This window comes from Varanus komodoensis, unplaced genomic scaffold (assembly GCF_004798865.1).
Source record: "Varanus komodoensis strain SLA01 unplaced genomic scaffold, ASM479886v1 scaffold16, whole genome shotgun sequence".
In the NCBI taxonomy this organism is placed as follows: Eukaryota; Metazoa; Chordata; class Lepidosauria; order Squamata; family Varanidae; genus Varanus; species Varanus komodoensis.
Genome location: NW_025335468.1, coordinates 1,392,100 through 1,408,293, shown reverse-complemented (window position 1 = coordinate 1,408,293; position 16,194 = coordinate 1,392,100). Strand labels below are relative to the sequence as shown.

The 16,194-nt window shown below is 43.2% G+C and overlaps 1 protein-coding gene across 4 annotated transcripts in view; it reads right to left on the bottom strand.

The window, feature by feature from the left end:
* Window positions 1–16,194, bottom strand: part of MYRF (myelin regulatory factor) — a 126,124-nt gene that overhangs the window by 27,831 nt on the left and 82,099 nt on the right. For 3 of the 4 annotated variants that reach the window (XM_044425675.1, XM_044425672.1, XM_044425674.1), the window contains exons 8-12: window positions 5,825–6,020; window positions 4,971–5,047; window positions 4,077–4,187; window positions 2,369–2,459; window positions 1,378–1,443 (exon numbers count right to left, since the gene is read on the bottom strand). In XM_044425675.1, coding sequence (XP_044281610.1) covers window positions 1,378–1,443; window positions 2,369–2,459; window positions 4,077–4,187; window positions 4,971–5,047; window positions 5,825–6,020 — 541 coding nt within the window. The remainder of the gene's footprint in view (window positions 1–1,377; window positions 1,444–2,368; window positions 2,460–4,076; window positions 4,188–4,970; window positions 5,048–5,824; window positions 6,021–16,194) is intronic. The other variant, XM_044425673.1, reaches the window with a different exon arrangement.

Here is a 16,194-nt window from a genome sequence, read left to right as displayed (position 1 = left end):
TTTTTTGTATTTTTATATTTAATGGTAATTTATTATGTACTATTGTATTTCAATGTATTTTATCATGTTGTAAGCCGCCCCGAGGTTTCGGCAAGGGGCGGCATAGAAATGTTGTAATAATAATAATAATAATAATAATAATAATAATAATAATAATAATAATAATTTCATCTGCTTCACTGATTTAAGTGCACTGATACCTAATTCCAGGAGCTGGTATAAACTAGTGGCTAACAAGCTGTCTATGGACCATTGGTCCCTTGCCCAGATCACGCCTCTGCCATGAACTCATCCAGGGACCTTGGGCAGGCCACTTTTCTTAGCTCCCCAGCTGCAGAAGGGGCAAGAAAAGTAGCCCTGCCATGCAACGGGCTGATGCAGTCCGCTTCAGGTGGCACCAAGGCAGAGGGAGCAGAGATGAAGGCAAGGATGGGTGTCTGAATGGGGCAGCAGGATTTTTCTTTTAAGTGTTAGCCATAGATTGGGATTGGACACCATTTGGACCCCACTTCAGAAAGCAAAATATCCGCAGCCAGTTACACATCATGGTAGAATAACAGGGTAAAGCAGGTGAAGTATTCTGAATTGTCTGAAATGCTGTATCTACAATATGCAATCTATACAGGTCCCGGCATCAGGCCCTTTTGTGCAGGTGAAGCCAATTATTACAGCCACTGTTAATCTTACTGTATTTTATTATCAGCTGCCTGGAGAGCCCTCTGGGCTACGAGGCCATATAAAAATATTATAAACAAATAAACAAGGCTGTGCTGATGACAAAATGCCATGCCCCCTGGAGGGATAATGGGAGCTGCAGTCCAATCCAGATAGCAAGCACCAGGTTGGGAAGAAGCTCTTTTAGTCCTTTACAGCCAAATAAGGCATAATGTAGCAGCATCTGCCCACATGACACGGGCATTTTCTACCCATCCTTTCCCTAAATCTTTCCCTCTGCCATCAATGGCCAGAGTCTGTCAGCCTTTGAGACAAGTTCGTGTGTTTGTTTTGCTTATGAAGCTCTACACATGGTTTTGCTGCATAAGTACTGTTACCACAGAGGTAAGCTGATAATAAAGCATTGTACAGTAACTGCATCTGTTTACAGGGAAACAACATGGAGTGGTGCTGGTTTTGACACACATTCCCCGACCCCTCTGGTGTTCACATCAACTTCACTGCTAGGTCAGCTGTGCATCTGATGTGCAACCAAACCACATATTTGGGCCAGTGCAGACAGATCCTTAGCCCCACTGACAAAACTGGCTGAAGCTCTGCTCAGGGTAGAAGCATCTCATCTGCCCTGCCAAGTGTCAATCATTCTACAAGACAGCCCCCCACCTCCACCCCGGAGACTGCATAGTTCAGCATGCTACTTACTTGTCTGCAGACTCCGGGGTCCCCGTCCGCCCTCTGTTTGTGTTTTACCCCCGAACCGGCCCTTTGCTAGAGGAAATGGACACAGCACTTAAAAAGGCAGCAGGGTGGAGACAGCCATCCACAAAGTCACAGCCTAGTGTCCTCCTTATTTGCTAACAGTTTCAGACAGTGAGGGTGCCCCTTCATGTTTCCTTTCCCAAGACTGTGCTCTCTAGACCCAAGAAACCAATCCATTTGGATGCTTGCTGAGAAAGCCAACCAGCTGAACCCATCAGAGAGCATCAGTGTCAACTAATGCACTGGGGACCAAAGCAATGCCTTATGGAGGATGGGGTGGGGTGGAGATAACCTCTCTCACGCACACATATCTATGCCCTAGGGGAAATCGGTCATAGCGTTCCTGTAAGTCCTGCACATCTTCTCCCAGCATTCCACTCCCAAGGACTTTAAGGCATGTGTCTGCACAAGTGCAATCTTGTGGGTTGGTTTAACACCAGCAGCGTGCCGATGAGCACCTGACCCTATGCAACTTGCCCTGTGGCTTGAATCAGTGGCATGCAGTTGTGTGGTCTGAACAGTGGGGGAATGATGTTGACACCGATATGAATTTTCAGGGCTGACACTGGAGCACGGTCACTGTGGCGCTGCCTTACACTTCCTGACCCTGAGCACCTTCAAGATTAGGCTTTCATCCCTACCCACATTTCTTGACTGGGAACCTGTCAGCCCTAAAGCATCCAGCCTTCTTGTGTGGCATTTACAAAAGGCCTTCTTTGTTTACAAGAAAGGAGGAGTGCGGGAAGCCAAGCAGGAGTGGGGTAGAAGGGGTGGTGGACCACAGACAGACAGCAAGGAATGCACTGGAATCGGGGCAGTTTGGAAGCAATATTTAAGAGAGCCAGGGAACCCCAGACAAGTGAATACAGGGCTGCTGGTGCTCAGACTTAGAAAAGGAGGTCCTGCAAAGAAAAGGAAGAACAGGGAGACTTACTCTAACAATGATGCGCTCAGAGATGTGAGCAGCCAGAGTGTAATTCTGGTTCTGGGCATGAGCTTGCAAGGCCACAACCAACATGAAGTACCTGAAAATAAGTTGGGGAATGAAGACCAGATGAATGCAAATGACCAGATATGCTCCAAAGAGCAGCCTGACATAAAACACACGTGGCTTAGGGTTGTCTTTTTAAACATTTTCTATTAATTACAAAAAGCATTCTTCAGTAAGATATAAAGGAAAAGTGAAGAAGCTGGGGGGAAAGGTCATTCCGAACTTTACATACAAATTTCCACATAACTTTTGTAAGCCATTCAATATAATGTAACGGTTCTAAAAACCAGTCAGCTAAAAAATCAAGCAGGGTTAGTGATGGGGAAGGACTACACATCAGAAATTCAAAGTACAATTAAATCAGTTTCTTAAATCCACTCATTCTTTGAAAATCTGACAAAGATTGGCGATTCACTGAAGATGGCAATTCAGTGGGCGCCAATCGCTCCAGTTGAACCTTTCCAGCCCAACAGCAGTGGGGGGCTTGGCTCTGTTCTTCTAAACTGAAAACATCGCTGTCTAGTCAGATTGCTTCAGAGCCACATCAAAATGCTGAGGCCTTCCAAACAAACTCTTTATAAGAGAGTCTGCTTCTTAATTATCAGTCTATAGTAAAATCTAAATGCCAGCAATGCATGCTAATGTTTATTTTTTTAATTTGGTGTTAATGATGGCGCTTTTTGAAGTCTAGTGGCTGACACCCAGATGTACTTGTTTTGCTTGGCGTAAGGAGCATCTAAAACAGAGCTGGGGAAGCAGCAGCCCTGCTGATAGACTACTCCTTCCCATCACGCCTCACTATTGGCCAGATGGAACGGGGCTGATGGGAGTAGCAGTTCATCACCAACTGGAGGCCACGGGTTGCCCAGCCCTGATCTAAGCCAAGCAGGCACTGTGCACCAGTCAGAGCCTGGCAAGTGAAAACTAGGTGTTCATTGCAGATTAACACTAGTACAGTGATTAAGGCTATCCCAATAGCTTGTGTTTCCCACATCTACCCCTCCGGTCTCCTTTCCCTTCCCTTTCCTACTTGCTCTAGATCAGAGACAGCATTATTGTGAGATGGGGAGCAGGAAAGAGTCATTTTTAATTCAATGTGTATGCCAGCCAAAGTAGGATGCAAGTGACTTTCAAGTGTCTCTTGGAGCAGGGGAAAGCGGGGGAGGGAGAGAAAGGGGCTTCACATAGCAGTCATGCCTCACAGGTGGATTTCTGCTTCAGGTCATCCACAGAAACATGAAGACATATAGAGCTAGGAGGCCCAACTGAATCCTACAGTTCTGTCGTTTTGATGCCAGGCAAAGATTTTCAGTTTCCCAGATTTTTAACCATGGTAACATTTTTGGCTATTTCTATTATTTCTATTTCTGTTGGTGTTGGTACTTATTACATTTCCATACTGCCTGTAGCTGAACCTCTCTGGGCGGTTTCAACAGGATATAAAAGCAATGCAATGCAATGCAATACATAAAGCAGCATTTAAAGCATTTTAAATAATTAAAATAGCATTAGAATACATTAAATACAATTAAAGGTAAGCTACCCTGAGAATATCCAAATTGAAGGGCAGTATATTAATCCATGAAATAAATATATGTTAGCACCATCCACAGGCTGGGCAAGAGAAAGCCCAGTGCCAACTGACCCTCACCTCTGATCAGGATTGGGCTTGCCCTTCTTCCTCATGTTATTGGCTGTGGTCTCGCTGAAGTGCAACCGCCCCACCGTGACCTTTGTAACTTGCTCTGGAGGCAAATTGACCCTGAAAGAGGAACAAACCCAAGAGTCGGTGAGGCTGTGCATTTGTCAAGGAGAAACACTGTCATTCTGATCTCCATGCATTAAACTGGGGGCTTGCATGCTTCATGGTGTGGACAGAGCCAATGTTCAGGCAGAGGCTGTAACACAGAGCACAGTAAGTGCGCCTGCATTTCAGATAAAATCAACTGGACAAGAAGCTCATCAATCCCAATTTCAATGAAAGAGTATTGTGCTGTATCCAGTGGTACTCAGCAATTTTTGTGCTTAAATGGGTAGCACATTCAAAAGGAGAGATTGTATAAGGAAGTTACATGGTCAGTGTTCACAAGAGCCCCTTCCAGTATGATGCACCTGCAAAAATCACATCAATGCACAGGCGCTGTCATGTTGAAACCATTCTTATTTGTACCTAAACTTTTCTAGAAAGTATAGAAGAGGGGATTCGGCTGAGAATGAAAATGGTGAATTATCCTAAACATTCTGTCTAGACAGCCAGTGTGGTGTGGTTGCTAGAGTGCTGGACTGGAGACCAGCAGATCCAGGTTCTAGTCTCCACTTGGCCATGAAGCTCACTGGGTGGCTTTGGGCCAGTCACCAACTCTCAGTCCAGCTCATCTCACAGAGCTATTGTGCAGGTAGAAACAGAGCTATGTAAGCCAACTTGGGCTCCTCACAGAGGGGAAAAGGTAGGATATAAAAGCGAGGAGGAGGAGGAGGAGGAGGAGGAGGGCATCATTCTCGCCCAAATTCTTCTCCCCTTCAACAGAAGCCTGACAGTACTTACATCACAGGATTAAAAGGCCGTTTGCTGCGGTCAGACTGCGACTGTTCTATGTTGATTGACTGGTTCAAAGCCTCCAGCTGGAAAAAAAAATCCACACTCAGGTCAAAGATCACGATCTTAATTTTATCTTGCCTAGTTACTGCTTCTGAAGTTCATATATGACCTAGTGGCCACCCTTCCTTTTGAAGCACTGCAGCTAAACGATCAGATACCTGCTGAATGGCAGTATGTGTGGCATACTTTCCTCCCTCTTTTCCCCAGCTGTAATTCTGGGAATGGGGGAGAAAGTGCCAGTCAACCAGATAGTTGTCTTGAATGTGCACATACACAAAATCGGATAATTGACACTTGCAGGAAAAATAAAATCACAAGGAAATGGCTGAAGAAAGGATGGGCATTGCATTCCTCTACTTCAGTATTTACCAAGGGAACATACAGTTAGCAAACATGCCATGTTGAATTATGGCTTACTGAAAGACAGCACAAGTTTTGGGTAGGATTTAAAGAGAAGTTGGACACAGTGATATTCAGGTGGGTAACTGAGACTGCTCAGGACATGTCCAATATATACACATGTGGAAGAGAACTGCAGGAGATGAAGCACAATAGTGCTCAAAAGACTCCCCCCTCATGCACACGCATGTGCATACACCTCAGGCTTACATATATGTAAGGATCTACAGTGTGCCTTCCTATTTTTGTGCACAGTGACAAAGTCAAAAAGCTACACACATGCTTTCCAACAGGTTCACACTGTCAAAATGTTCACAGGTACCACTGCTGGTCTCTGTACAGACTCCCACCTGACTGCCCCCATCTCGTTAACTGTGACAGGTTCCTAAATTCAGACTTGCCTTCACACCATGCAGTTTCAGATAGAAGCATTCAAGTGGCTTCAGGCCTTCCGGAGTCTTGACATACTTTGGATCGCCAATCATGCCAATATAGACCGTGACTTGGAAGTGATTTTTCTTTTGGCATACAAAAGCATCATCGCCCACAGAGAAGTTGAAACCTTTATCTGCATCGACCCGGTAAGTCGGCATCGGTCTGTCATTGGGAGAGGATAACAGACAACATTCATTGAACCAAAGAACACATGGGCCACAGATCACTCGTGAATGTATCCAAAACAGGAATTATGCATCAACAGAGTAATGTTGCTTATGGTGATTATGGATACCTGCTCTGGGAGCCCCAGTTGTACACATTACATCTCCTGCCATCAGTGAACACACATTATATATATTCGAAAGCTAATCATTTCCTTTTTCTTCTAATACCATTTGGCAGCTGGACACAAGCACTCTGTGAAATACATACCACCCCATGCAATCCAGTTCTGAAAGAGGTTTTGTGTTGTTTATCCAAGCACCCTAAATATTTGGCTAACTGTATAATTAAGTCCTAAACAAGTCCCAAAAAAAAGCTCCTCTCTGGTGCAAATGGCCAGTTCAGATGGATGATTTTCACCAGGAATGTTGGTAATGGAAAATAAAGTAAGGTCTTCGCGTATTTGGGCAGAGACAACTTGTTAGCAGTTAGTAATGCTCTATTACCTCCTATTCAGGTTAGTTATCCAAGGGCTGCCTCTGAAAGTGGTCTGGGAACTTCAACTATTCCAAAACAGTGTAGACAGCTGTTGAAGTGGGCCTGGCCAACATGGTATCATTACGCCAGCACCTTACCAGTCCATTTCTTGGCCCAGTCCCAAGTGCTGGTTTTAACCTTGAAAATTCTAAACAGCTTGGGATTGGGCTAGCTGAAGGAAAATACCATACACATTTGCATTTATTTACATTACAAAATCACCAGCACTGTTTTGAGTAGCTTGATTTCCCACCAAAGATATATCACGTCAAAGTGATACATCCTAGCTTCAGCAGAAGGCTACCCCTACTAGACTTTTCTTAACTCAAGTTTTAACACAGATCCAATTGATGTTTCTTAAAACTTCCCGACTGTTTCTGCCATAATTTCCCCAATTACAGAATGTCCCACATCTTCCTGCTCAGGATACCTAGCAGCAGTTCAGAATACCAAAGGGTGTATGGGTGGGGGAAAGAACATACATATTATGTGGGAAAACTTGCTTCATGAGCAAGTTTGCACAACATGCTGGCCACGCTAAAATGTGCTATATAGTGTGGGTTGCTTGCAGAACAACCCATAGTGCATCTGACAGGCAACTGGGTTCATGGTGGCTTGTACTCCCTCTCCTGATCCCTTAGTCCTCCATCTGGTATCCCAGTGTCCTTTCCAACAGAACCTGTCTTGCCTCCCTGCACCTCCCTGGCTGATCACGACTTCTTTTTGTTCATCACTTCTTTCTAAAAAACTGTTGACGTCTCAAAATATACGCAATTAGGGTTGTATGTTTTAAAAATTCTTTTCAGCCCCAAAAAATTACATGTGATACTCCTCTTCCTTCTTCTGTCTTTTGCAAGTGCCTTTTTATGGCTATCAAGGAAAACAGTAAAATGTTGATAATATACATGGAAATTGGCAAGATTACCTACAGGCTAATTTGTGCATGGCTGTCAGGGCCAGTTCTCAGGTGTCAACTGAAAAGGGGGGAAATGACCAAAGAAGGTACTGCAAAGGAAGGAGCAGCAACTCTCCTTTGCAATGTAGGCCTCTCACACTAAAAGGATGTACTGACAAGTTTCAGTGTCCTCACTAACTCAGGAAAGGGAGATATTAATTCCATCTGTCTTTTCACAGCTCCTTTTTGGAGTGCTTACTGCTGCTGTTACTATATGTCTATCCCAGCTATAAAAAGCCCACAGAATACAAGAGAAGGGGAAATTTGTGCATCTGTATTTACTGTTTCATTACTGCAGATGTGCACATTTCCCCTGCATTTATTTCCCAGTCTTTTAATTTTCATGTATTTTCCATTCTCCCCAAATGCAGAAGCATTCCAGAAAGTTAAAAAAAAGAGAGAGATGGCAGGACAGGACAGAGCAAGCATGATGTCAACACGCAGGACTTTCACCAGGCCCCCCATCGGCCTGGTTCATCGCATCTCATTTAGCTGCCTTCTCAGGGCTGTTATTGTTTTGAACTGTCAGGGACACTCAGTAATTGCAGCAGCAGGTGCTCCAAAAAAGAAGCCACAAAAAGGGTGGTGAAGAGCCAATATCTCTCCTTTCTGTTGAGTCAGGGAAATGCTGAAAATGTGGAGGGTACTGAGAAGTGTCAGTTCAACACCTAAAAGCCAGAGGATTGCATTGCCAAGGGGGAGATATTCCCTTCCACCATTTTAGGTGCACCTACCTTTGCTGTTCCTTTCAGTGATTTTCTTTTGAAAGTCTGGCAACTCAGCCTGACCAGCTGTGCACAAATTGGAATCTTGCCTTGCTAACTTCTACTGGAGTTTGCTATGCTTCTCTCTACTCAACTGCTGAGGTGCCCGGCCTGCTCTATAGGAAAGGCCATCCTAACTGATGCTGCCCCCCAGATAGACATATGTGTACAAAAGCAGGAAAAATAGTCATGTCACATAGTGAAAATAAAGTTAAATGCTGTCAAAACCATAATCTTGCAAGGACAAATTACATTTTCTGTCTCTATGCTGTCAAAGGAAATTGAAACTTACACATTTTTCCAGATGACTGCCATGATATAACTGAAAGAGGTATGATGATCAAAGCGATGACTAGGCCCAGGCAAGATGATATCCTACACCCAAGAGCATGGGTTAAATATGGGCTGTTGTTCAACTTTGGGTTATTGCCTTTTCTGAGCTCAGCTGCACTAACAAACCATGGTGAACAACTCACTATTCACAACCCAACAACAAACTACTGACTCTCTTCACAGGTTATTTGTAGCTAACAAGCCATGGTTCATTAAAGCCACTGAATTCAGACAACATCATAACCCACAGTTCAACAATGGACATTCATCCCTTGAGTGTGGATAAATTGGGTTGTCTGAACTCTGAAGGTCTGTACTTGCTGGTATAAATGCTCACATATAACTGTGTGTTTATAAAGTTTCCCAGTTTACTCAGCTTTCTTTGTAATAGGATCAGTTGCTCTTGTACACTCAGACTAGTACTTAATTGAAGTATAGAGTGTGTGTATTGACATTTTTAGCTCCTTAGACCTCAGAAAGATGTAGAGCAGAGAGGCTGAGCCAAGCATTTCATCAGATTGGCCATGACTATAATACGGAGGATGAAAGGAGGAACAAAAGAAAGTAGGAAAGGATTGTTGTTATTCTCCGCCTAGGCAAGTAGGATAGATTAGAAGAATCCATTCAAGCCAGGAGCCAGAAACTCCAGTGTAGCTACAGGCATGACAAAAACCATGTTGTGGTATTTTGCCTTGGTCTCTAAAAATCTGGAGGCTGGCCCTGTACCCGGTGACGATCCTCCTCAGGCACGCCAGCAGCAACTGGATAAGCTCTGCACGCTGTCAGCACCCTTGCAATGAGCAAACCTGGCAAGCTCTGTGAAAAGTCATTTCATTCTCCCTCATAGCAACAGGGCGACCCTGAGCTGCCAGAGATGTGCCCTGAACAAAAACCAGATGGTGGTCACAGAGCAAGCTGCCTTAGCCAGAAAGTATGAGAGGAATTCCTCTCCCCCTCGCCCCCATTTTCTTCATATGCTTGGTGATTCATTTTGCCATTCCTTCTATCCTCAGAGCTTTCTGTTCCACACTATCAGAAAAGGGAAACTTCCCCGCTCCATTATTCAAGGAGCAGACACACCCATTCCTTCACAGCCTTCAGCCACTCTATGCCATTTTTGTTTCTTCGGGCCCAGCTAGAGCATCTATGACTTTTCTGTGCCACTGAGATTGTATCAGACCAGCCATTTGCTAGTGAAACATAAAGAGAGACACAAAGAAACTGGAAGCGGGAGTCAGAGCAAACAGGAGCCTCAGAAAGAAGTTCTGTTTAATGTTAATTCAGGCTGACAGCTGCCAAACATATTTAAAAATGGGGAATGCCCCCTGCATGCCTTATAAACTGTGCTTGTAACAGCCAGCAGATCAGTTTGCAATAGGCCTTATACCAGTCAATCAATCATAGCTGCTTGAAAAAGTAAAAGAAAAGCCAATTACACTTTGCACACAAATGAATCTAACCAAGGGTCTGCTTTTGAAAGAAACACAATTTTGAGAAGCTGTGATTAAGAGCACGGAGGTGATGTGGTGATGGGAGATGGTTTCTTCTCAGCCTTTCTTCTGCTGAAACCTCTCCCACTGCTGCTTTCCCCCTTTGTGGAGATCAACCGGTGTAGTTCTTGCAGTTACAACTCTGGCCAATCCCTGCAGCTAGTGTGGGTGAGGATTATCCTGGGAAACCAACTAGCAGGGAAAATGAAATGCCCCCTCTCCTTCTCCATGCAGAAGGGGGGTTCCTAAAGCTCCTTTTCCTTAAAGTAAAATAACAGACATAAAGAAACGGCCTTGGTCAAAAGAAGCAAGCATTTTGAAACAAAATGGTCCAAGTGATGGAGAGCAGATTAAGAGAGGGTGCACATAAGTTCAGGTAGGAATTTAATCAACTTCTTTACTGAAGGGGGAAGGCAAAAGTTTGTGAATATTACATTGCCAGTATATAATACAGAAAGGCCAATAATAAGACTCAAGGTAAAAATCAATTAAATCTGAAGAAATAAAGGACAAAAAGGGGAAGAATGTGTAATATCAGAAGAGTGTCCTCATTTCCATTCTAGTTATTCAGGCTCTTGTTTTCAAACTAATCTAATGTTACTTTGGCTCTGTGTTTAAGGTGGAAGGTGAACCTCCACTCTAGTCTCTGGTCTCCTGCAGAGTGACGTAGGTTTCCTTCTACAATTGCCCTGCCTTTGGCTCCATCCATCTTGCCCCGATTATGATGGGTTGCCCAGTCCTTGCTGAGGAAAAGCATCCTCACAATCTGATGCTGCTGCCAGCACGCTTCACCATGTGGATGGTACTCTCAGGGCAATGTGCACTGTTGGTTTTGTGCCACAAGCATTTTGCTTTTTGGTCTTGTCAGACCAGAGAACATTTTTCTGCATGTTTGCCATGTCCTCCACATGTCTTTTTGTGGATTCCTTTTAGGATAGCCTTTAATATGGGCTGGTGTCAGGAATGACTTCCTTCCTTCCACTATTCCATAGCACTCAGCTTTGTGGAGGCACCTGGCTGACAGTCATCCCATGGACAGTTTCTTTCATCTCAGCTGTGGATCCCTTCAGCTCCTTCAGGGTTACCATTGGCCTCTTTGCTGCCTCTCTGGCTAAGCCCACTGACCTTATCTGGCCAGTGAATTAGAGTGGGCAGCCTTCTTTAGGCAGAGCCACAGTTGAGGCATATTCTTTCCATATTTAATAATGGAATTTAATGGTGCTCCAGGGGATGCTCATAGTTCGGATTTTTTAAAATTACCCAACTCTAATTGGTGCTTCTGCACAACTTCATCCCAGACTTGTTTTGATAGCTCTTTGGTCTTCATGATGCTGTTTGTTTAGATATATTCTCTGGCAACTACCCAGTCCTTTACCAATTGCTCATCCTATCTTACATGAATGAAGGATGGAAACTGTTTAAAACTGAGGCCCATACCTCTTTACAGAACAAGAACAAACACTTTAAAACATACACTGGGACAAAATGCAGTGCAATTCAAGGGTAAATTGGCCGGAAATAAAGCAATAAGGTGAGAAACACAGGGCATAAGAGGACATGGGGCAAATAAGAACAAGAGATAAGAACACAATGCTAGCAATCCCCAGAAACTCGGTATTGTCCTATCTTCTGAAGATAACATTATGCACTCAAATCTGTTTAAGAGGTAGAAAATACATCTAGCCTTCTGAGAACAAAAGATAGCACAATTTCCAAAGGTAAGTCATCTCATATAACATATTCCTAAAAAAAGAAAAAAAAGAAAAAAAGTGGGACAGGGGCAAAGGTTTTATGCCAAGGCAAATCCTAGCATCAGTCACCATGGCATAGTAATGCCTACAGAAGCTTGTCCCAGGAATTATGCACCTTACTAATTAAATTTTTGATTATTTCTCTTAGGATTGTTGAAAGCTAATTCTGAGAACCTTTTCTGAGGAAAATCCAGGTATACAGGGGGAAAATAATGAGGTACGGTGTTTCACAGCTTATCTATCTCCTTCAGGAACCTCAATATTTGGTCAATAAACATTTATTTTGCCAGCAAAACTCAGGGATCAGTATGTACAATTTTAAAATGCTTTATCTGCATTTGTTTTCAGCATGTCAAGTTCTTGCTTGTACAAGTACAGTATGGTTTTTGTTGGATGTTGTTGGGTGTTTGTTATGTTAATTTGTTAACCAAATTAGCATATATGAAGATGATGGTTTCACAGAATTTCACTTCACTGTAAACAGCGGAAGTTCCCAGGAACATTTTGCCTATGGCAGGAATATGCCCATGAGGCAATCCTGGAAAATGGGCATGCTGAAAGCTAACAAAGATATTCTTTTAGTGATCCACTGCAAAACCACCATGATGGTAAAAAAGAATTCGCAGCTGATCTTTGCAATATTTTTTGCGAAGAAAGCCACAAGTATTCAGGCCAAGAGTGTCTAATTTAGGGGTGTGCAACATGTGGCCTGCAAGCTTCCGTAGCTCGTTTTGTGGCCTTTCAGGTATTTTTATAAATACTCCTCAAATTATCATTTTCATGTAGGGTAGTTTATCGCTAGTGAAACATGCCCCACCACAATTAAGGGGGAGGGAGAAGACAATGTAACATATTTCAGTGGTCTGGCTGTCTATTTATCTTTTGAACCAAAGCTGGGCTAAACTAGGCAAGAAGCACCTGTAGTACATTTTCCAGAATCACATTCCTAAAAGAGTCATGCTTTATTCTGACCATGTTCCATTTCCTAGAGAGAACAGCTTGGAAACTGTACCAGCAAGGTTTGCCCTCCTGCTTTCTAAGCACAGGCTTTGCCTGTGACCACCAGGGGGTACCCTTGTAATAAAAGCACATATACTTGGCAAGCACGGTTGAGCTGTTGCCCAGGAGGACAAGGTACAGCAGATAGTCTGCACACCAAAGCTGGGCAGACCGTGGCATGGCTCTGGATGGACATTTTTCAGCTCAGCACATTAGTACTGCATTTAGAACCAGGTCATACTTCACATTTTAAAATAAAGTACAAAATGGACAGCTTTCACAATACATTCAAAGGCATTCATCAGAAAAAATGAATCTCTGCTGTAGGGTTTATTGTAGCAAGATCATTAAGATGCTTGCTTTCTACTGTCAGTGCCCCAGGTGCAATTTGGGAGTGAGTCGTACCCAGGTGGTAGCAAAAATGGCCTATTTAGATCAAATGACATCTCAAGACTACACCCAACTGGAATGAACTTGTAACTATGCAAAAATACTTGAAGCCAAAACTATAGGCATATAATTTATTACTCAGGCTAAATCATTTCATGAAGCATTTGCCATCTCTCCATAAAGCCAAGCGACCCAGCAATTGACAGAGGTGAAATGAAATTTCCTGTCAAATCCATGGGGTTAAGATTGATGTGCAAGTCCCATCACTATTAATTGAAGTCACTTTCTGATATGTGGACTTAGGATAAAGGTATAAGTTTGCTGTTTAAGTGGAAAGCTCTAGAGATGGCCTGAGTGTCATTATGAACATTTCAGAATGTGAAAAATAAGGAAGCCAAACTGAGTAAGATCACTTGTAAGCAGGCCACTAGTAACTATTTTTATTTCACTGGATATAAATAGATTCTCCTGGGACTTAAAGAGGTTTGTCTTGCTGATTGTTGTCCCAGTTCAGAGTTGACAAAAATATCAGTCAGAACTTTGGGCTATTTCATCTGGTGTTGTCCACTCTTACAGAGAGCAACACTTGAATGTTCAGACAAGGGTCCTTCCTGCCCCTCTTGCCCATAATTGGAACTGGAAGTACCAGACAGGGCCACCTGAACCTTTTCTGTGCAGAACATATTGCTCTGCCACTGATATATGGGCCCACTGTTAACACATTTGCTTTATTTCAAACTACCACATCTTTGAAAAGCTTCTAGCATCAGATCACTGGATTCTCTTAACATATTTGATATGCCAATAGAATGCCTGCGTTCATATCTGTAGGCAAGTTTTCCATTTGCCTCTGATACTCGTAGACAGCTTTTGCTTTCCTTAGTCTATTTTTTCAGGATAACCCATTTTATAAAGGCAAAATTCAGCATGAGATCTTCTTCAAAACAGGTTGTTAGGCGAACTAAACAGGTTAGGAGAAAAATAAAAGTGTTCAGAAAATAAATTTCTTTTTGGTTTATGAGAATGACTTATTTTCAGTGGATTTAGGGAGCTAATAACCACAGTGATCTTTCACTGAAGAATGTTCTGCAAAATTTCTTGCACCCATGGGGGAAGGGATGGTTAGGATATATTTGAGATAAGGCTCACACACACTTTCATGGGGGGGGGGGGTCAGATATTGGCAATGTTTGGCTGCCTGTGAGTGAATTCTCAGACTGTTTGGATAGGAGACAGGCTTACTTTTAAAGATGAGCTGACAGAGTCTTACTGCCTCCTTTCCTTTATTTCACAGAAAACAAACTTTCACTGCTATTTCAAGCCTCAGCTAGGCTGCCTTCTATTGCCTGGTCACATTCTCTCAAATTCCGGACAGAACGTTCATGGGAATGAGGCCACATCATGACATGTTTAGCCAACAGGGCCAGACTTCTTCCCCAGGAATGACACTGGCATGATTTAACATGGTTACTGTAGGGCACTGTATCCCAAATTACAATGGGACTCCAGTGAACTGCAGCAGATGGCCTACCCATTCCTCAAAGCAGTTATAAATATTTTTTTTTCCTGTAAGAAAAGAATAAGGGCAAGAAACCTTCTACTTTTTACTTAACTTCGGGCTGAGAAGGCTCAAAAGTATCAGCTAAAAGTTGGGCTAACTGTTAAGGCAAAATGAATTAAGAGTCTAAATGATAAGTGAATGACAATTATAATCTCTGCAATAATTTTCATTTTTCTCTCCTAGCCTTTCTCTCCTGGCTTAGATTATCTAGTAGCTAGATTTTGTATAACTTGATCATATTTATTAGAGCTGTTGCTGTGGAATGTTTTTCATATGCATACAGAAAGCTGTTCAATGGACTCTCCCATACTGATGGAGTCCTTGTTGGAGCAGTAAAGGCATGTCATTTTCTGCTTCCATTGTATACCTTGAAGGGACTCTGATAAATTAGCCTCAGCAAGACCTTGAGAGGGCAGCCCTGGGTAGCGTGCAGTGAGTGGGCATCTTGGGCCATCCAAAGGTATGCTGCCTCTGATGCCACAGCTGGCTTTGGTGTTAATCACTGGCCTTTTCTCTCCACAACGCTTTCACAAAGCTGGATAATAATCTCATTTTGTTTTGAACCACAGACAGCTAAAGTCTTTCCCTATCTTCCCAAACGGGGCAAAATAGAAGATACAAGCTGAACTGAAACCAAAGGGAAGGGAGCGTTCCTGAGCGTAGGCCATTCCCGGAATCCATCCGGCTGCTTGCCAGTTTTCTATCACCTTTTTGGAATGCGGGGAGGATCTGCAGTCATTTTTTTCTTGAACATTTGTCTCTTTCAGCCTGCAAGCTATGTTCACTTGCTTCTCTCGGCTGCTTGGTCTCACCTTATGTGGCTCCTTGTAGCATTGCTCTGCCCCAGCTAACCCAAAACCAGCCACCCAGACTCCTCCTTAGTTCCTTGGCTTTTCTGCTGGCTGCCCAGTGAACCATGCATCCACTTTCCCACTGTTCCCTTGCATCAACACAACTTTTCACCTCCCCTGCGTCCTTTCTAGGCTCTTTTATCCAGCAAAGTATTTTCATACCAGCTATTGGTCCAGACAATCTCCTAAGTCAGCGTACAGCCATTAAAAACAGAACAAATAAAAAATGCTCAAGTTCCTCTCTCCCTTTTGCTCATTTCAGTTTCTTCCATCTCCAAGGTTTCCAAAAACTTGCCCTCTGAGTCTTTCCATTATCCTTATTCCTGCAATCCCCCTTTTTTGTTCTCCTTTTCCTTGCTGTTCCATCACAATCTTCCTTTTCCAACACTTCTCTCCTTATCTGCCCTTCTGTTTGACATTGCCTGCTCTAGCACTTCTACCCCACACACCAATTTTGAACTAGTCTATAACCTCCTCGGGGAAAGAGTTTAGGTAATTTGCTCATGTTCTTTTAAAAATTAAATGCACACACAGGAATAC